This window comes from Lithobates pipiens, unplaced genomic scaffold, assembly GCF_037356315.1.
Source record: "Lithobates pipiens isolate NorthernLeopardFrog02 unplaced genomic scaffold, aLitPip1_a1.2 Scaffold_22, whole genome shotgun sequence".
In the NCBI taxonomy this organism is placed as follows: domain Eukaryota; kingdom Metazoa; phylum Chordata; class Amphibia; order Anura; family Ranidae; genus Lithobates; species Lithobates pipiens.
In genome coordinates this window covers 320,743,858-320,766,437 of record NW_027507784.1, presented here as the reverse complement: position 1 = coordinate 320,766,437, position 22,580 = coordinate 320,743,858, and the positions used below count along the sequence as shown (strand labels likewise).

General features: G+C 43.7%; 1 protein-coding gene across 1 annotated transcript in view; it reads right to left on the bottom strand.

Moving 5' to 3' along the window:
* Positions 1 to 20,963, bottom strand: part of PDIA2 (protein disulfide isomerase family A member 2) — a 40,811-nt gene extending 19,848 nt beyond the window's left edge. Inside the window, exons 1-4 of the mRNA XM_077449493.1 lie at positions 20,686 to 20,963; positions 4,510 to 4,716; positions 3,471 to 3,604; positions 2,539 to 2,676 (exon numbers count right to left, since the gene is read on the bottom strand). Of these exons, the coding sequence (XP_077305619.1) occupies positions 2,539 to 2,676; positions 3,471 to 3,604; positions 4,510 to 4,716; positions 20,686 to 20,896 (690 nt within the window). The 5' untranslated portion in view covers positions 20,897 to 20,963. The remainder of the gene's footprint in view (positions 1 to 2,538; positions 2,677 to 3,470; positions 3,605 to 4,509; positions 4,717 to 20,685) is intronic.
* Positions 20,964 to 22,580: the final 1,617 nt, after the last annotated feature.

The following is a 22,580-nucleotide window of genomic DNA, read 5'->3' as shown; positions in this document are numbered from 1 at the left end:
ATTTATAGCTGCTGACTTTTAATATATTTTTTAAAAGGTGCAGCTCCTCTTTAATTGCACTGGAGCCACAGACTGCAATAAAAACTGACAGGGGTTCTAATCCCACTCCACTCTATCTAAAACTACAAAAAAGTTTTGCCTTTAGTTCTACTTTAACTCTACACTGATAACCTGTAAAGGTTTTTGAAGTGTCACCTATGAAAAATTGTAGGTATCGTAGTTTGTGGCCATTTCATGGAGTTTTCAATCTTGACATATTTGGTATCTTGTTATTTGACGCAACATCCGCTTTTATATTTTCTATTATATTGTAGTTGCATGCACTAAAATTATTTTAGTGTAATTTTTAGAGAAAATTTACTTTTGATAAACATAGTTACACATAGTAGGTGAGGTTGAAAAAAGTCCATCAAGTCCAAGTGTGTGATTATTAGGGTGCCCACGTGTCCCGGATTGCCTGGGATTGTCCCTGATTTCACATTTTTGTCCCGTGTCCCGGGCACCTTCATTCCGGGACAATACAGTGTCCCGGAATGAAACAAAACACAGTCTGCTCGGATTATATGTCAGTATTACATTGTATATCCCTGTATGTTGTGGTCGTTCAGGTGCTTATCTAATCGTTTTTTTAAACTATCAATGCTCCCCGCTGAGACCACCGCCTGTGGAAGGGAATTCCACATCCTTGCCGCTCTTACAGTAAAGAACCCTCTATGTAGTTTAAGATTAGATCTCTTTTCTTCTAATTGTAATGAGTGGCCACGTGTCTTGTTATGCCGCGTACACACGACCAGACTTTTCAACATCAAAAGTCTGACGGAATGATTCCGGCAGACTATTCGATCGTGTGTGGGCTGCAGCAGACTTTTGATTTGCAAAAGTCTGACAGACTTTAGAAATGGAACATGTTTCAAATTTTTCTGCCAGAACTCCGCCGGACCCAGTTCCTACCGAGAAATCCGCTCGTGTGTGTGCTAGTCCGACGGACAAAAACCGACGCGAGGGCAGCTATTGGCTACTGGCTATGAACTTCCTTATTCTAGTCCAGTCGTACGTCATCATGTTCAAATCCGTCGGACTTTGGTGTGATTGAGTGTGGCCAAGTCTGTTCATTCGGAAAGTCTGTCAGAACTCTGTCAGAACTCTGTCAGAACTCCGTCAGAACTCCGTCGAAAGTCTGCCGGACTTAAGTTCGGTCGTGTGTATGCGGCATTAAACTCCCTTCCGTGAATGTTTTATCCCTATTGTGGGGTCACCAGTACGGTATTTGTACATTGAAATCATATCCCCTCTCAAGCGTCTCTTCTCCAGAGAGAATAAGTTCAGTGCTCGAAACTTTTCTCATAACTAATATCCTCCAGACCCTTTATTAGCTTTGTTGCCCTTCTTTGTACTCGCTTCATTTCCAGTACATCCTTCCTGAGGACTGGCGCCCAGGACTGGACAGCATATTCCAGGTGCGGCCAGACCAGAGTCTTGTAGAGCGGGAGAATTATCGTTTTATCTCTGGAGTTGATCCCCTTTTTAATGCCAATATTTTGTTTGCTTTGTTAGGAGCAGCTTGGCATTGCATGCCATTGCTGAGCCTATCATCTACTAGGACCCCCAGGTCCTTTTCCATCCTAGATTCCCCCAGAGGTTCTCCCCCTAGTGTATAGATTGCATTCATATTTTTGCAACCCAAATGCATTATTTTACATTTTTCTACATTGAACCTCATTTGCCATGTAGTTCCCCACACCATTCATTTGTTCAGATCTTTTTGCAAGGTTTCCACATCCTGCGGGGAAGTTATTGCCCTGCTTAGCTTAGTATCGTCCACAAATACAGAGATTGAGCTGTTTACCCCATCCTCCAGGTCGTTTATGAACAAATGAAACAGGATTGGTCCCAGCACAGAACCCTGGGGGACCCCACTACCAACCCCTGACCATTCTGAGTACTCCCCATTTATCACCACCCTCTGAACTCGCCCTTGTAGCCAGTTTTCAATCCATGTACTCACCCTATGGTCCATACCAACGGACCTTACTTTGTACAGTAAATGTTTATGGGGAACTGTGTCAGATGTTTTGCAAAATCCAGATACACCACGTCTACCGGCCATCCTTTATCTAGATGGCAACTCACCTCCTCATAGAAGGTTAATAGATTGGTTTCTTCATGAATCCATGCTGATTACTGCTAATGATACCGTTCTCATTACTAAAATCTTGTATATAGTCCCTTATCATCCCCTCCAAGAGCTTACATACTATTGATGTTAGGCTAACTGGTCTGTAATTCCCAGGGATGTATTTTGCCCCTTTCTAAATATTGGTGCTACATTGGCTTTTCTCCAATCAGCTGGTACCATTCCAGTCAGTAAACAACTGCATAAATATCACATAACAATTTCAACAACTAAGCTGCCTCTGCTTACCAGAAAATATATAATGTTTGGGATTTTCTAAGTCATTTTCAAGCGGATTTTAACATGTGTGAAAAATTAAAAAATTGCCCCAGACAGCAATTGATTAAAAACAGAGAATATTTTACCTTGGTGAAGAAGAGGACAGTGTCTTCAGTGACCCCGTACTTCTGTAATAATTCTTTCTTATGTGTGATGGCAAAGGTGAAATCCTCAGCGGTGGTTGCAACGTCATAAAAGATCTTCACATCGGCGTCTTCAGGGTCCTAATGAGAAGCAGAATCCACTTCATGACATGTAGATCGATTTCTTAAAGTTACTCCACAAGTAAATCTTTCTTAAAGTGGTTGTAAACCTCAGACATGAAATATGAACAAAGCATAACCCTCTATAGTGTGAAGTAGCCTGAATCCAGAGCACTAACTGTAATCTCTCTCTGCTACTCCATTCCTCTGCTACCTGCATCAGTCACTTCTGAAAAGTTTTCTTGACAACAAGAGCTAAAGAGGTGACAGGGGAGGGACCTTCAGCACACAACCTGTGATTGACAGCCTCAGCTCTGTTCTTTTGAGAAGGGGGAGGGCTGTCCCTTTCCCTCCAATAAGCTCACTGAGCTCTGCAGTGTGACATCAGCTCCCCACTCTCTGTTATCTATAAGTTCACACAAGCTGTATAAATTCTGCACTTTGAATGGCTGTGGAGAAGAAAAGACTGCAAATAGATGGGTACAACGTATGTAGGAGGATTGGTTTTATCAATGTGTATCATCTGAGGCCAGTCATTTTACCGAGTATATCTAAGGGTTTATAACCACTTTAAGGGAAAATGCTAGTTGTCTGGCTGTGTATGTGATCCTCCAATCCCAATACTTTCCAAGTCGCTGACCTTAAACAAGCATGGAGATCAGAAACGTCAGATGCTTCTCTGTAAACTTTGCCTGAAAGTATTCAAGGAGGACCGCCAGGCAACAAGCATTTTTAGAATGAGAAACGTCACGTTCTGTGTAGGTTTCTTGAAACTGGTCACTCCACCCAAAACAGACATGCCCAGGATGACCCACCTGGAAGAAGGCGATAACAGAATACTCATGAGACTTGATGAACTCCTCTGCCTCAGCAGCCGTTTCAATTGTAATGATGGAGGACTCCATTCTCCTCAGCATCCATTTGATGATTCCGTCCGTGTCTCTTCGGCCTATGAGGTGAAATCAGAAGTGCATGTCAATCCAGAATACAATGGATGGAAATGTGCAGCGCTGGTGTCCTCTGATCAGTTCCCACCAGGGGCACTGTGTAGTGCTGGCATGGGCTCCTTGTGTCTGACTGGGGGAGAGATAATGAATGTGGCAATATCTACACTATATTGTCAAAAGTATTGGGACACTAGCCTTTACACACACGTGAACTTTAATGGCATCCCAGTCTTAGTCTGTAGGGTTCAATATTGCTTTTGCCCACCCTTTGCAGCTATAACAGCTTCAACTCTGGTGGGAAGGCTGCCCACAAGGTTTAGGAGTGTGCTATGGGAATGTTTGACCATTCTGCCAGGAGCACATTTGTGAGGTCAGGCACTGATCTCGGACGAGAAGGCCTGGCTCGCAGTCTCTCTAATTCATCCCAATGGTGTTCTACCAGGTTGAGGTCAGTACTCTGTGCAGGCCAGTCAAGTTCCTCCACCCCAAACTCGCTCATCCATGTCTTAATGGACCTTGCTTTGTGCACTGGTGGGCAGTCATGCTGGAAGAATGGAGAAACATTCCCATAGACACACTCCTAAACCTCGTGGACAGCCTTCCCAGAAGAGTTGAAGCTGTTATAGCTGCAAAGGTTGGGCCGAATCAGTGTTGAACCCTACGGACTAAGACTGGGATGCCGTTAAAGTTCACGTGCGTGTAAAGGCAGGCGCCCCAATACTTTTGACAATATAGTGTATATGCTCTGTACCCATGCTCAAGTTTTAAGACTCCTGCATATTTGCGACACCCACCATTTGTTGCAGTACTTATGCTGCTATAAGCCCCACCCACCACTGCCCCCATTCTCAGAAATTTCAATTTTCAAAAGTTCCCAGGTGGTGATATCACTGCAGTGTTCCATTACCTCCAAAGTCAATGCGACTGGTTCTGTTTCCATCCTTAAAGAATAGGATGGTGGGGTAGCCCTTGACTCCAAATTCTTCACCCAATTCATTTTCCACTGTAGCGTCCACTTTGGCGAGCCGGGCCTCTGATGTCTGATTCTTCAGGGCCTCTGCTGCCTGGCTGTACTTGGGGGCGAGTTCCTGGCAGTGGCCACACCATGGTGCATCTGCAATTGATAAGACATAGATGATCACATATAGAAGCTTGGGAAGGTGCTCCTGCCCCTATAACAACAATGTACATTATGTCTCCAGATCCCAGGAGACTCCTGTGGTTCTCATTTTGTCAGCCCATTTTCTGGGTAGGTGCGCCCAAATCACATTCACTTTATGAGCTGGTCCTGCCCAGACTCAACCTCTAAATACACTATATTGTCAAAAGTATTAGGGTTCAATATTGTGTTGGCCCACCCATTGCAGCTATAACAGCTTCAACTCTTCTGGGAAGGCCGTCCACAAAGTTTAGGAGTGTGTCTATGGGAATGTTTGACCGTTCTTCCAGAACAGCATTTGTGAGGTCAGGCACTGATGTTGGATAAGAAGGCCTGGCTTACAGTCTCTGCTCTAATTCACCCCAAAAATGTTGAGTTGAGGTCAGGACTCTGTGTAGGCTAGTCAAGTTCCTCCACCCCAAATTCGCTCATCCATGTCTTTATGAACCTTGCTTTGTGCACTGGTTGTAATCATTTGGTGGGGGGGGGGGTTATGGTGTGGGGATGTTTTTCAGGGGTTGGGCTTGGCCCCTTAGTTCCAGTGAAGGAAACTCTAAATTTGTTACCATACCAAAACATTTTGAAAAATGTCATGCTCCCAACTTTGTGGGAACAGTTTGGGGATGGCCCCTTCCTGTTCCTGCCACCAGTGCACAAAGCAAGGTCCATAAAGACATGGAGGAGCGAGTTTGGGGTGGAGGAACATGACTGGCCTGCACAGACCTCAACCCAATAGAACACCTTTGGGGTGAATTAGAGCGGAGACTGCAAGCCAGGCCTTCTGGTCCAACATCAGTGCCTGACCTCACAAATTTACTTCTGGAAGAATGGTCAAACATTCCCATAGACACACTCCTAAACCTTGTGGACAGCCTTCCCAGAAGAGTTGAAGCTGTTATAGCTGCAAAGGGTGGAACAACTCAATTTTGAACCCTACGGACTAAAACTGGTATGCCATTAAAGTTCATGTGCGTGTAAAGGCAGGTGTCCCAATACTTTTGGTAATATAGTGTATTTTGTTCAGCTTGCATGAATGCTTCTGACATTCGTGTAGCAAATGTTTTAAAAATAGACCCCTAAGGTGTGAAGGCTCCCTTTCTTAAAGCCTGTATGTACGTTCTTACGTGTAGTAGAATGACAATAAAGTTTGACTTGACTTAATATGACCAAGAGCTAAAATGCAGGCCAAGGCTTAGATCTGAATGACCTGTTACATGATGGACGCAATATGAAGAGACCATGGTGGATTCCCAGTCACTCTACAGCCAATTTAAAATTAAGGAAATATCTCTCCACCCTTCAATGGCCACTTTTTGTTCTAGTATTGGATTGACCTGGGAAGAGTCACAAACCCTTGGCGTCTGGTCCCCTCCCCACTGGGAAGATTTACCTCAACTTCCTGTCTTGGTGACCACATTAGAAGGGAAAGGGAAAGCAAATGTCTCCAGCTGGGTCACAAACAGTAATAACAATTTCTTTCTACCAACAGCAGGAACACCACACATGATGGAGGTGGAAAATTATATTTTTCCTTCATTAAAATAGAAAGCAGGAACAGAATGTTCTCCGCCGCGTTTCACTCTAGGTGGAGCGCTTTCTCAAAGCTGGCTGTTTTAATAAAGGAAGAATTTCATGTTGCATTGCAGTGTGTTCCTGTTATTGGCATAATTATTTGCTTAAGAGACAAGTGAAGCCAGCCTCAGCCTCAGGATGTGATTATGGAGTGTGGAGTCTAATCTAATCGAATAGTGTCTGCCCTGTACTGCGCAGGCGCAGCGCTTGCACAGTACAGAAGACAAGGAGACTCTGAAAGTCTCCAAAGAGGAACGGCGCCTGCGCACTGAGTCCAGGTTCAAGCCCCACCATCCAAGTGGACATACGGTAGCGCTTAGTAAAAGGGCCCCTCGCCACGCTTCGGGCACGGCCTCACTTTGCTTGCCAATTTTTTATTCTAACTCTATGTCCACTTGGATGGTGGGGCTTGAACCTGGACTCACTGCGCAGGCGCCGTTCATCTTCGGAGACCTTCGGCGTCTCCTTGTCTTCCGTACTGCGCAAGCGCAGAACAGGGCGGACACTATCCGTCGGGGGACAGTATTCAACACACCATGTGGAATGTGTACAATAATAATGACAATAATCATACCACCCAAATTTCTGAGATGGGAATGAGGGACACCTATCAGCAAAAGTATGCAGGCATAGGACACACCCCTTGCCACACCCCTTAAAGGAGAATTGTACAAAAAAATAAATACGATTGGTTAACCACTTGAGATCCACGCTATAGCCAAATGACGGCTACAGCGCGGATCTCCTTTTCCGGGACTACGTCTATTGACGTAGTCCCGTGTACGAGCGGCCTGCGCGCCCTGTGATCGGCGAGTCCATGAGACTCGCCTGATCACCGATCCGTGCAAGGGGTCGATCCCGACCCCTTATCACGTGATCAGCTGTCAGCCAATGACAGCTGATCAGGTGACATAACGGAGCCGGTAATCGGCTAGTATTCCTCCTCGCGCTGATAGCGCGAGGAGAAAAAAAAAAGCCGATCACCGGCGGCCGTGATCGGGACATCAGTCCCGATCACGGCCAGCAATGCAAGCGCCCACCTGCCCCCTGCCAGTGCCCACCTGCCCCCTGCAGTGCCACCCTAATAAAAAGTAAGTGCCCCCGTCAGTGCCACCCAGCAGTGCCCATAGTGCCACCCAGCAGTGCCCACAGTGCCACCCAGCAGTGCCCACAGTGCCACCCAGCAGTGCCACCCACAGTGCCCACAATCTGCCTCAAAGGTGCTGCACCCCAGTGCCGCCCATCAGTGCCCAGCAGTGCCACCCATCAGTGCCCAGCAGTGCCACCTATCAGTGCCCATCAGTCCCATCTATCAGTGGTACCTATCAGTGCCCATTCGTGCCACCCATCCGTGCCATCTTATCTGTGCCCATCAGTGCTGCCTTATCTGTGCCTATTAGTGCCGCCTTAACTATGCCTATCAGTGCCCACCAGTGCAGCCTATCAGTGCCCACCAATGCAGCCCATCAGTGCCCACCAATGCAGCCTATCAGTGCCGCCTAATCAGCGCACTTCAATGAAGGAGAAAAATGACCCGTTTGCAAAATTTTAAAACATGATTTATTTTTTTTATTTTTTTGCATTTTTTTTGTTTGTTTAGCAAAAAATAAAACTCCGAGCTGTAACTAAATACCACCAAAAGAAAGCTCTATTTGTGGGAAAAAAATGATAAAAATTTCATTTGGGTACAGTGTTGTATGCCCGCGCAATTGTCATTCAAAGTGTATCAGCGCTGAAAGCTGAAAATTGGTCTGGGACTGAGGGGGGTTTAAGTGCCCAGTAAGCAAGTGGTTAAACCCATGAGTGTTTTTTTTTTTACCACTACTATTCCTTTATTTTGGCCTTTGGAATTTACAAAAGCAGCAATTTAGAAATCAGGTGAAAGGTTTAGCACTGGGAAACACTTTTTGATAGATAAAAAGTACATTTTATATACATCTATATAGATCAGACCAAAATGAGGGACAAATGAGGAGGAATGATAGGCAAAGGGACATTGCTCCAAATCATGAACAGTCCCTCGAAATCAGGGACAGTTGGGAGGTATGCAATAAAGCTTGCAGCACTCTAAAAACATGCATTTATTGACCTCTGTGTTCTCTTGTAGAGACTCTGCTCACTTCCTGTCCAGATGACTACACAGAAAGTGAAGGGAAATCTCTTAAACCGGGGTCACAGAAAGCATTTAATATCTGGCAGAGCTTGGGGGCCCATTCACATGCAAGTTCCCCATTTCAGTGCAATAATGCGCACTCGTTATGGTACACATTAACCTACATTGCGTTAAGGCAGCTTGTTCATTACGAATGATCCACTAATGCACCACAGCAGATGAAAAAAGCTTATGGCTCTTGCAATGCAGTGCCCAACCATGCATGGTAAATGCCTTATGGTGTGTTCTACTTTGGGCCCTACCATAGGTGTGTGTGTGAGGCCTATTGCTTCAGGGTGTACACCCCAAAACTCAAACACACATGCCTTTCTCTGCAGCCTCAACTGCACTGGACAGTGAATGAATGGGAAGTTCTCTGTGCTGAGCGGCTTCCTGTTCATTCACAAACTAAAGCATAGTAAACACAGTTTAACCACTAGCTGACCGCCGCACACACATATACGTCGGCAGATTGTCTCACAGGCAAATGGGCCTACCTGTATGTCCCTTTGAATTTGGCACCTTGCGCACGCTGTGGGAGCGTGCCCGCGGGTCCTGCAAACTCAATGTTCGCTGGCGGCGCGCGATCGTGAGACGGAGCGGCAGAACAGGGAGATGTAAACAAGGCATTTCCCCGTTCTGCCTAGTGACATGACAGAGATCACTACTCCCTGTCATCAGGAGCAATGATCGCTGTCATATCAGTGGTAGCCCATCCCCCCCACAGTTAAAAATCACTCCCTAGGACACACTTAACCCCTTGCTCTCCCCCTAGTGTTTAAGCCCTTCCCTGCCAGTGTCATTTATACAGTAAATCAGTGGCTATTTATAGCACTGATCGCTGTATAAATGACAATGGTCCCAAAATAGTGTCAAAAATGTCCGATGTATCCGCCATAATGTCGCAATCCGATAAAAATCGCAGATCGCCACCATTACTAGTAAAAAAAAAAAAAAAATGTATAATTAAAACCATAAAACTATCCCCTATTTTGTAGACGCTATCATTTTGCGCAAACCAATGTGCCTTTATTGCAATTTTTTTTTCACCATAAATATGTAGAAGAATACATATCGGCCTAAACTAAGGAAAAAATTTGATTTTTCTATATATTTTAAGGGGACACCCTAATCACTCTGTGTGGTGCCAATTCCGCCTCCTGCCCGGGTTTTACCCCGCATTGCGCCCCCCCACCATAGTGCTGCTGGCTTCCCTCCTCTGCTCTCCCGCAGCTACTGTGCACCCCTATGGGCCCAACCATTAACACTTAGTGACACCACACATGGAGCAAGTGCATTTCCATGAGTTGTGGTAACAAGTGTTAAGAGGAAAGGATCGCCACTCCCGACCTGCCCAGGTAAATAAATGATAAAGTGCAGCCTCAGCCTACACATCTCTACCAAACCATACACACTGATGCATTTCACCCCCTGCCCACCAGGGCTTAGTCATAGGGTCCCTTTGAATGGCATACAAAAGCCGTGTTGGTAGGGTGATGGACCCAAAGGTAGAAGAGAAAAGGGATGGAAATCCAACTTTTAGAGGCAGCTCTCTGTCAACCGGGGTCCACAGAATGTAGAATGGATGAGAGCGCCCCCAGATCTATTGTAATTCCAGTGTGTCTTTATTGCAGAGAAATCCAATGTGTTTCAGGGGTCAAAACTCTCCCTTCATCAGAGTGCTAAAGGAAGCATTAAAGCAGAGTTGCACCCAAAAGTGGAACTTCCGCTCGTTATACTCCTCCCCCTCTCCAGTGCCACATTTGGCACCTTTTTGTGTGTGGGGGGGGGGGGGGGCAGGATACCTGTCTTTCACAGGTATCCTGTTTCCCCTTTGGGAGCCGCAGGTATTGACGTCACCGACCAGGCTCCCTCCTCTTTCCCCAGCCACCGTAGGAGAGAGGAGCGGACGCTTCACTGCCGGGTTCCCTTACTCGCAATGGAGGTGGCATGCACCCGACAGCTGATGGAAACATCAGCTGCGGTGCCGACATTGCTGGACACCAGGACAGGTAAGTGGTGCCACGTTGAACTTCCAGTGACCAGTATGAGAGAGTGAGAGCGATAACACCAAATTTAACACACCTGAGACCTTGTAACACTAACGAGCCACATGACACCGGGGAGGGAAAATGGCTAATTGGGCCCAATTTGGACATTTTCACTTAGGGGTGTACTCACTTATCTTGCCAGTGGTTTAGACATTAATGGCTGTGTGTTGAGTTATTTTGAGAGGACAGCAAATTTACACTGTTATACAAGCTGTACACTCACTACTTTACATTGTAGCAAAGTGTCATTTCTTCAGTGTTGTCACATGAAAAGATAGAATAAAATATTTACATAAATGTGAGGCGCGTACTCACTTTTGTGAGATACTGTAAATTATGCCATCCACCTTCAAAGTTCCTTCTTCGCTCACCACATGCAGTAAGATAGTGAGCACTGCCTCCTGAAGATGTCAACGCGGACGAAACACATTGGTGCATGGTCCACCACAGATGACATCAGTACCTGTATCGGACTTCTGGTTTCCGGTTCAGAGGAGCGCATTTATATATTTACTTATCGATCACGCCATATCATCAGAGAGGTGTGTAATGGGCCCCAAATTTATTCTGCAGCAAGGAGGGGCATTGCTAAGTCTACAAAAGAGAGCCCCCCACTTACATCAGGGTCCCCAGAGAGCCCCCCCACTTACATCAGGGTTCCCAGAGTCCCCCTCATCACCATGGTTGTTAAGGTGTCAAGAAGATTGAGGCGCCTTATTTCTGTTATATTGTAATATAAAATTAAATAGTTCAAGTCACCATAATGCAGTGGGAGCCCTGAGCGTGTCACTTGCCACAGTTCACATGCCACCAGATGCAGCTTGTCACTTACCACCAAATGCAGCTTGTCACGTCACCTGCCACCAGATGCGGATTGTCAGGTCACCGTCTTCAGATACAGCTTGTCATTTGCCACGTCACCTGCCACCAGATGCGAATTGTCCATGGCCACATGATGCGGTTTGTCACTTGCCAATGATTGTCTTCTTGGTGTCCCAGAGTGAGGGCGGGCAGTGAGAGATGATGTAATCTCTCTGCTTCCGAAGGCTGCACAGTGAGGGCAGAACTGCAGTGATGCAGGACAGGCGGTGAGAGATGATGTCATCTCTCTGCTTGCCCATCTGCTCACCGTCCTGCCCATCCGCTGACCCGCCAGGCCCACTCACTGTCCTGCCCACCTGCTACTTTCTCGGGGGGGGGGGGGGCACATTGCCCCGTTGCCCCTCCTGAATCTGCCCCTGTAAGAGACCTGGGGCTATGGGCCCCAGATTCAGGGCTATACCCCAAACATACAGCTAATGTCCTGAAAGTGATGGTTTGCCCCCCACTCCCCCGAGCCTCGATCTCACCATCATAGTGTCTGTCTGGGATTACATGAAGAGACAGAAGGATTTGAGGCAGCCGACATCCACAGAAGATCTGAGGTTAGTTCTCCGAGATGTTTGGAACAACCTACCTGCCGAGTTGCTTCAAAAATTGTGTGTAAGTGTACCTAGCAAAACTGATGCCGTTTTGAAGGCAAAGGGGGGGGATCACACCAAATATTCATTCAGTTTGAATTTCTCTTCTGTTCGCTCACTTTTAATTTTATACATTGATTTAAAAAAAAAAACTATTAACACTTCTTTTTCTGAAAAAGTTCCTAATTTAACGCATTTTTTTATACCTACCTAAAACTTTTGCACACTACTGTCCACACAACCACATTGTACATACCCCTTTCAGTAGGGCAGGTTGGAGGAAAGGAACAATGTGATGGCTGCTAATGACAAAGTCACTTTTTTTTTATATACCTGAATCCAAATGCAGGAAATCTTTATAATTACTTTTGTGATCAGTGGGAAGAATGTTCCTTACATTGGTGATCAGTGGGAAGAATGCTCCTTACATTGGTGATCAGTGGGAAGAATGCTCCTTACATTGGTGATCAGTGGGAAGAATGTTCCTTACATTGGTGATCAGTGGGAAGAATGCTCCTTACATTGGTGATCAGTGGGAAGAATGCCCCTTACATTGGTGATCAGTGGGAAGAATGCTCCTTACATTGGTGATCAGTGGGAAGAATGTTCCTTACATTGGTGATCAGTGAGAAGAATGCTCCTTACACTGGTGATCAGTGGGAAGAATGCCCCTTACATTGGTGATCAGTGGGAAGAATGCTCCTTACATTGGTGATCAGTGGGAAGAATGCTCCTTACATTGGTGATCAGTGGGAAGAATGCTCCTTACATTGGTGATCAGTGGGAAGAATGCCCCTTACATTGGTGATCAGTGGGAAGAATGCTCCTTACATTGGTGATCAGTGGGAAGAATGTTCCTTACATTGGTGATCAGTGGGAAGAATGCTCCTTACATTGGTGATCAGTGGGAAGAATGCTCCTTACATTGGTGATCAGTGGGAAGAATGATCCTTACATTGGTGATCAGTGGGAAGAATGTTCCTTACATTGGTGATCAGTGGGAAGAATGCTCCTTACATTGGTGATCAGTGGGAAGAATGCCCCTTACATTGGTGATCAGTGGGAAGAATGCTCCTTACATTGGTGATCAGTGGGAAGAATGCTCCTTACATTGGTGATCAGTGGGAAGAATGCCCCTTACATTGGTGATCAGTGGGAAGCATGCTCCTTACATTGGTTACACAGTGGGAAGAATGCCCCTTACATTGGTAATCAGTGGGAAGAATGCCCCTTACATTGGTGATCAGTGGGAAGAATGCCCCTTACATTGGTGATCAGTGGGAAGAATGCTCCTTACATTGGTGATCAGTGGGAAGAATGCTCCTTACATTGGTGATCAGTGGGAAGAATGCTCCTTACATTGGTGATCAGTGGGAAGAATGCTCCTTACATTGGTGATCAGTGGGAAGAATGCTCCTTACATTGGTGATCAGTGAGAAGAATGCCCTTTACATTGGTGGTCAGTGGGAAGAATGCTCCTTACATTGGTGATCAGTGAGAAGAATGCCCCTTACATTGGTGATCAGTGGGAAGAATGCTCCTTACATTGGTGATCAGTGGGAAGAATGCCCCTTACATTGGTGATCAGTGGGAAGAATGCCCCTTACATTGGTAATCAGTGAGAAGAATGCCCCTTACATTGGTGATCAGTGGGAAGAATGTTCCTTACATTGGAGATCAGTGGGAAGAATGCTCCTTACATTGGTGATCAGTGGGAAGAATGCCCCTTACATTGGTGATCAGTGGGAAGAATGCTCCTTACATTGGTGATCAGTGGGAAGAATGCCCCTTACATTGGTGATCAGTGGGAAGAATGCTCCTTACATTGGTGATCAGTGGGAAGAATGCCCCTTACATTGGTGATCAGTGGGAAGAATGCCCCTTACATTGGTGATCAGTGGGAAGAATGCTCCTTACATTGGTGATCAGTGGGAAGAATGCCCCTTACATTGGTGATCAGTGGGAAGAATGCTCCTTACATTGGTGATCAGTGGGAAGAATGCCCCTTACATTGGTGATCAGTGGGAAGAATGCCCCTTACATTGGTGATCAGTGGGAAGAATGCTCCTTACATTGGTGATCAGTGGGAAGAATGCCCCTTACATTGGTGATCAGTGGGAAGAATGCTCCTTACATTGGTGATCAGTGGGAAGAATGTTCCTTACATTGGTGATCAGTGGGAAGAATGCTCCTTACATTGGTGATCAGTGGGAAGAATGCTCCTTACATTGGTGATCAGTGGGAAGAATGCTCCTTACATTGGTAATCAGTGGGAAGAATGCTCCTTACATTGGTAATCAGTGAGAAGAATGTCCCTTACATTGGTGATCAGTGGGAAGAATGCTCCTTACATTGGTGATCAGTGGGAAGAATGCTCCTTACATTGGTGATCAGTGGGAAGAATGCTCCTTACATTGGTAATCAGTGGGAAGAATGCTCCTTACATTGGTGATCAGTGGGAAGAATGCCCCTTACATTGGTGATCAGTGGGAAGAATGTTCCTTACATTGGTGATCAGTGGGAAGAATGCTCCTTACATTGGTGATCAGTGGGAAGAATGCTCCTTACATTGGTGATCAGTGGGAAGAATGCTCCTTACATTGGTAATCAGTGAGAAGAATGTCCCTTACATTTGTGATCAGTGGGAAGAATGCTCCTTACATTGGTAATCAGTGAGAAGAATGCCCTTTACATTGGTGGTCAGTGGGAAGAATGCTCCTTACATTGGTGATCAGTGAGAAGAATGCCCCTTACATTGGTAATCAGTGAGAAGAATGTCCCTTACATTGGTGATCAGTGGGAAGAATGCTTCTTACATTGGTAATCAGTGAGAAGAATGCCCCTTACATTGGTAATCAGTGAGAAGAATGTCCCTTACATTGGTGATCAGTGGGAAGAATGCTCCTTACATTGGTGATCAGTGAGAAGAATGCCCCTTACATTGGTGGTCAGTGGGAAGAATGCTCCTTACATTGGTGATCAGTGGGAAGAATGCTCCTTACATTGGTGATCAGTGGGAAGAATGCTCCTTACATTGGTGGTCAGTGGGAGAAATGTCCCTTACATTGGTGATCAGTGGGAGGAATGTCCCTTACATTGGTGACCAGTGGGAAGAATGCTCCTTACATTGGTGATCAGTGGGAAGAATGCTCCTTACATTGGTGATCAGTGGGAGGAATGTCCTTTACATTGGTGATCAGTGGGAAGAATGCCCCTTACATTGGTGATCAGTGGGAAGAATGCCCCTTACATTGGTGATCAGTGGGAAGAATGCTCCTTACATTGGTGATCAGTGGGAAGAATGCTCCTTACATTGGTAATCAGTGAGAAGAATGTCCCTTACATTGGTGATCAGTGGGAAGAATGCTCCTTACATTGGTGATCAGTGGGAAGAATGCTCCTTACATTGGTGATCAGTGGGAAGAATGCCCCTTACATTGGTGGTCAGTATAAAGAATGCTCCTTACATTGGTAATCAGTGGGAAGAATGCTCCTTACATTGGTGATCAGTGGGAAGAATGCCCCTTACATTGGTGATCAGTGGGAAGAATGTTCCTTACATTGGTGATCAGTGGGAAGAATGCTCCTTACATTGGTGATCAGTGGGAAGAATGCTCCTTACATTGGTGATCAGTGGGAAGAATGCTCCTTACATTGGTAATCAGTGAGAAGAATGTCCCTTACATTGGTGATCAGTGGGAAGAATGCTCCTTACATTGGTAATCAGTGAGAAGAATGCCCTTTACATTGGTGGTCAGTGGGAAGAATGCTCCTTACATTGGTGATCAGTGAGAAGAATGCCCCTTACATTGGTGATCAGTGGGAAGAATGCTCCTTACATTGGTGATCAGTGAGAAGAATGCCCCTTACATTGGTGGTCAGTGGGAAGAATGCTCCTTACATTGGTGATCAGTGGGAAGAATGCTCCTTACATTGGTGATCAGTGGGAAGAATGCTCCTTACATTGGTGGTCAGTGGGAGAAATGTCCCTTACATTGGTGATCAGTGGGAGGAATGTCCCTTACATTGGTGATCAGTGGGAAGAATGCCCCTTACATTGGTGATCAGTGGGAAGAATGCCCCTTACATTGGTGATCAGTGGGAAGAATGCTCCTTACATTGGTAATCAGTGAGAAGAATGCCCCTTACATTGGTGATCAGTGGGAAGAATGCCCCTTACATTGGTGATCAGTGGGAAGAATGCTCCTTACATTGGTGATCAGTGGGTAGAATGCTCCTTACATTGGTGGTCAGTGAGAAGAATGCCCCTTACATTGGTGATCAGTGGGAAGAATGCCCCTTACATTGGTGATCAGTGGGAAGAATGCCCCTTACATTGGTGATCAGTGGGAAGAATGCTCCTTACATTGGTAATCAGTGAGAAGAATGCCCCTTACATTGGTGATCAGTGGGAAGAATGCCCCTTACATTGGTGATCAGTGGGAAGAATGCTCCTTACATTGGTAATCAGTGAGAAGAATGCCCCTTACATTGGTGATCAGTGGGAAGAATGCCCCTTACATTGGTGATCAGTGGGTAGAATGCTCCTTACATTGGTGGTCAGTGGGAGAAATGTCCCTTACATTGGTGATCAGTGGGAGGAATGTCCCTTACATTGGTGATCAGTGGGAAGAATGCTCCTTACATTGGTGGTCAGTGGGAGAAATGTCCCTTACATTGGTGATCAGTGGGAGGAATGTCCCTTACATTGGTGATCAGTGGGAAGAATGCTCCTTACATTGGTGATCAGTGGGAAGAATGCTCCTTACATTGGTGGTCAGTGGGAGAAATGTCCCTTACATTGGTGATCAGTGGGAAGAATGCTCCTTACATTGGTGGTCACTGGGAGGAATGCTCCTTACATTGGTGATCAGTGGAAAGAATGTCCCTTACATTGGTGGTCAGTGGAAAGAATGTTCTTTAGATTGATTGGCCAGTAGGGAAAATGCTGCCCTTACACTGATGGTCAGAATACCCCAATACAGACAGATAAAAAAGTATCATTGGCGTCATGCTGCTGGCTCCTTCAAGTGACATTGGCCCATAAACTCTGCAGACACCATCAGATGGGAGGTCAATAAAGCACAGGTCAAAGAGCCCCTAAAAACATGTAAAGAAACAAAACCCAGGCAGAGAATGGCTCTTCTCAAGGCTGTCCGAGCTTTAGAAACGTATAGAGAATTCTGCAAGCAAAACCCTATACTGATGTTATGTCACTGCTGGGAAAATGTACACCTGAGGTTGGGGGGTTGGGGCCGGGAATTGGCCTTCATAGAATGTCGCTCACCTGGCAGCTTCCCACAGATTTTTTTTTTGTTTAAACTTTGCCTGAAGAGGAACTCCTTCTAATTGGATACATAATTTTAAGCTCTATCAATGCATTTATAGGAAATATCATTCTACCTCCATAATATGAACTGCACAAATACATGCATGTTACATGTCAGCCTTATGTATTTATGTCTGTAATACATTTGGACAATATATCGATCTCATGCAATTTTTGTACTATGAAATGTTTAATAAATTATTCATTTTTACTCTGTTTGTTTGCGTATCCTTCTAAAGAAAATGCTTCTATATTTGGATACCTCATCTGAAAATATGAATCGTTGGAAGCATTGCCTCAATTTCTGAAGCTGGGAAAGGTGGCCAAAATGCAAAATAACCGTTTTCCTAAAAAGGGCATTCGGAATAATTTGATGTATATTTCCACTCGTCATAAGTGTGATGCTGCGTACACATGATCGAAATTCTCGTCGGAAAAAGCTCTGATGGTTTTCCCGACGGAATTCGGCTCAAGCTGTCTTGCCTACACACAGTCACACCAAATTCCGATCGTTTATAACGCGGTGACGTACAACACGTAAGACGGGACTAGAAAAAGGAAGTTCAATAGCCAGTAGCCAATAGATTCTGTCTCGTAGTTGAATCTGAGCATGCATGAGTTTTTGCGTGTCGGAATTGCATACACACAATCGGAATTTCCGAAAGAAAGTTTTTCCGTTGGGAAAATTGAGAACATGCTATCAATTTTTGGCTGGCGGAAATTCAGACAGCTAAATTCCGATGGAACATACACACGGTCGCATTTTCCGATGAAAAGCTCTCATTGGTCTTTTTCTGTACGGAATTCCCATCGTGTGTACGCGCCATGAGAGGCTGCCATTAAGAAAATGCTGGTTGCTTTTTTTTTTTTTGCTTGCATCAACCAATCATGTGCAAGCAAAACTTTTTTTTTTTTTTTTTTCCTTGCACATGATTGGGTATTTTGAAAGTGGTTTCACCCTTTGTTCCACTTCATTCATCAACCTAAAGATAAATTATTCAATTGTCTTGTTCAATTTCCTTTAGATTTACCTTCAACTATGTAGTTCAAGGGCCTGCCCGATCGTATACAAATTGAAAGTGTTTAGGTTTGACCTCATATTATATGGGTTTGGAAAAATCTAAAGGAAAAACTTGTATAATGGATAATTCTTCGCAAAGTGAATTTTTACTTGAGGATGAGGTGAATGAGGTGAAGTTGTGTTGACTTAAATTGTCCAATAATGTGCAAGCAAAATTAAGATCGCTGGAAATATCCAATCATGTGCAAGCAAAATAAAACATGGATTTTTAATTTTTTTTTCTTGCACATGATTAAATGATTGAAGTCAGAACAACTTCACCTCATTCACTAGGTAAATATTCACTTTACAAATTGAAAAAAAATCACTCAGCTTCGCAAAAGAGGTGAAGCAGCGGTGACTTCAGTTATCCAATCATGTGCAAGCAAAAACAAGAAGGAAAAAAAAAAAAAAACAGGATTTTTGCTTGCACTTGATTGGATGGTTGAAGTCAACACAACTTCACCTTGTTCACTATATTGATGTCACGTACACACAATCAGAATATCGGCCAGCAAAAGACCGAAGAGAGCTTTTCATCGGAAAATGCGACAGTGTGTATGCTCCATCGGAATTTAGCTGTCCGAATTTCCGCCAGCAAAAAATTTAGAGAATGTTCTCAATTTTCCAGATGGAAAAACTTTCTTTCGGAAATTCTGATCGTGTGTATGCAATTCCGTCACGCAAAAACTCACGCATGCTCAGATTCAACTACGAGACGGAAGCTATTGGCTACTGGCTATTGAACTTCCTTTTTCTAGTCCCGCCGTATGTGTTGTACGTCACCGCGTTCTTGGTAGGCAAGACAGCTTGAGCAAAATCCCGTCGGAATTCCATCGGGGAAAACCATCAGAGCTTTTTCCAATGAGAATTGCGATGGTGTGTACGCGTTCTCTTTGCAAATTGAATTTGTACTTAGCTTAGTGAATTGTCCAATCATGTGCAAGTAAAAAAAAAAAAAAAACTAGATTTTTTTTTTTCTTGCATCAACCATCCATTCATGGTGCAAGCAAAACCATGTTTTAACATTTTTTTATGCACATGTTTGGGTATTTTCAAAGTATTTGTACACTTTGTTCCACCCCATTCATAGAGCTAAGTGATTTTTCTCTATGCAAAGTGATTATATACTTATACTATACTTAATAAGTGTTTTACTTATGAAGGAATAAAGGTTAAAATGAATGGAAATACCCAATCATGTGCAAGCAAAACAGAAAAAAAAAATAGATTTTTGCTTGCACATGATTGGATGATCGAAGTCAGCACAACTTAACATCATTCACCAAGTGAAGTAAAAAATCACTTTGCAAAGAGAAAAATCACTTAGCTAAGTGAAGGAGGAGAAGTAGTGGTGACTTCAGTTAGCAAGTGCAAGCAAAAAAGAAACATAAAAAAACTCCCAAAAAAAAAGAAAAAACTTTCTTCTCTTGCACATGATTGGGTGCTTGGTGTTTTTTCCATTTGCAAAGTCATTTTTTTTTACTTCACATAGTGAATAAGGTGAAGTTGTGCCGATTTCAACTATCCAATTACGTGCAAGCAAAAATTATTTTTCTTTCTTGCATGATTGGGTATCCTTTACATTCACCAAGTAAATGAAAATTCACTTTGAAAGCGAACATGCTCTACTCTTTTAGTAGATCAAACTCATTATATGGACAAGGGGACCTAGAGAGAAATATTTTGGAGCTTTGTGTAGTAAGGCAGAGGAAAGTTGGTTGACCTATAGCAGTGATGGTGAACCTTGGCACCCCAGATGTTTTGGAACTACATTTCCCATGATGCTCAACTACACTGCAGAGGGCATGAGCATCATGGGAAATGTAGTTTCAAAACCTCTGTGGTGCCAAGGTTCGCCATTACTTACCTATAGAGACAAAATAGAATCCAAAGCTTCTTTGTTTGGACAATAGTACGACTTCATGCAGCACACAGAGTCTGCGTAATCACTCTCCCGGGACCCGCTGCCACCTTTGTACAGATGCCTACTGAGATGAATTAGAAGATGTGAGGGTATCCTAAAGTATCTGGACAGACATATGGTCCAGATGCACATTATCTATGCACATGCATGTCTTTATGCAACCTCCTCATCATAGGCATCTCAATGGGCAGTTGTAGGCAGTGGCAGTGCGTCCCAGGACAGTGATTACACAGGCTCTGTACGAAAACCTAAACCTGGAATCTAGTTGCCATTCAGGGTCAATATTTCAGGAATTTGGTAATGCAATGCAGAAGATGAAAATGATGCCAGTAGCATGAAGGATTATAAGGAAAGATGACTTCTTGATACTTACAAAATTCAACTAAAAGATACTTGTAGGTCTGCAGAGCATTGTTGAAGTTCTTGGCATTCAGGACCAGCACATTGTCCTCTTCTAGAATGTCATCACTCTTTTCCTCGCTAGATGTCTCGGAGGACTCAGCAGAAGGGTCATTTTTGGAGTCTTCAGCTAGTACATAGCAGGAGGAGAAAAGGCCGAGCAGTAGAAGGTGGACCCACCTCATAGTGAGAGGAGGAAGAGTAGGGTCAGTCTGGAGAACTGGTAGAAGCCTCAGAGGAGGGAGGTAAACACGGGGGGCAGCAGATAAAGGCTCAGAGCCTGTGACGCTGACCTCGTCGGCACTCGTGGAAATTTGCTACTGGCTTTGGGAACACTCATTATGGTTTGTTTAAATATTTACCTGGAACTATCAAACTCCGACACTGCAGCTGCCAAATCTTGAAGGGCAAAGTGAATAAATGCTTCGTTATTCAACCACACAAAACATTCTACTACAACCTGAGCTAAAATGAAAACCTGTTCATTTTATCCTGTAATCCCATTTGAGGATTCCTGATCAGAAATACATGGTCGGATTATGACTTTATAGATGACTGGTCATGACCGGGTGGGCATGGAAGGAATACAGATCTTAAAGTAGAACTAAAATATATATATATATATATATATATATATATATATATATATATATATATATATATATATATATATATATTTTTTTTTTATAGGAAGTGAAGGACCAGATATATAAAAAAATAAAATAAAATGATTATAAGTTATAGTTATAAACACTCTTATCGACCAAAAATCTATCAAGGACAACACCACCAAAATAGTGGGAGGGGTGAGAGGAATACAATAGGACTTTAAGTGTGCCACCAATAAGAGTGCAGATAATACAAGTAAACACAATATTTTTTATTTATGAATATTAAAACACATAGCAATTTATAAAATGAGTGCCATATACATATTTCAACAGATATATATCAAAGGGCATAAAACTGGATCAACACATTTCGCAAACAAGTCGCTTCTTCAGGATACGTTCCAATTGATACTACATTTAACTGTTATCTATAAGGATAATTATTTGGGGATTACGCAGACTCTGCAATGCTGTATGCCCATGTGCTTGAAGTTGTACTATTGTCAAACCAAAGATTTGTATTCTATTTGGTTCTGGATTGCGTTTTTGTTGTGTGAACCAGCCCATAAGATATGCACGCTCTATATGAATTGAGATTCAAAACCTTTGAAAGTGGTATCAAGTGGCAGGCATCCAGAGGAAGTGACTGGTTTATGAAACATGTTCATCCATTTTTTCGCCCATTGATAGATACTACTGTGGAAATATGGGATTTTAGGTGTGCCTCCAAATAGAGTGCAAACCATATATGTAAAACACAACTTTTTTTTTTTACAAATATTAAAACACATGGCCTATTAAAATGAGTACCATCATTTTATACTAGGCCATGTGTTTTAATATTTGTAAAAAAAAAAAAGTTGTGTTTTACATATATGGTTTGCACTCTATTTGGTGGCACACCTAAAATCCCATTGTATTCCTCTCTCCCCTCCCATGGTTCTGGATGAGTTGTGGGTGGGAGATTTTTGGTTGATTTAAGCACGGACAGTTTCCCATTGAGTTAAGGTGTTTATGTTTTAAGGGCTCCACCATTAACATTTTTTCTATAACACTTATGCTATAAAAAAAGAAGTGAAAAAAAAAAACATTTGAAGAGAAAAAAAAAGAAATCAGGGAAAAAAAAAAAAAAACCCATCGGGAATGCATCAAAAATGTACCAGAGCACATTTTTGTCGTGTGAAACAGTCCTTAAGATATGCACGGACTATATGAATTGAGATTTGCACATCTAGATGAACTTGTATATTTTCTATTT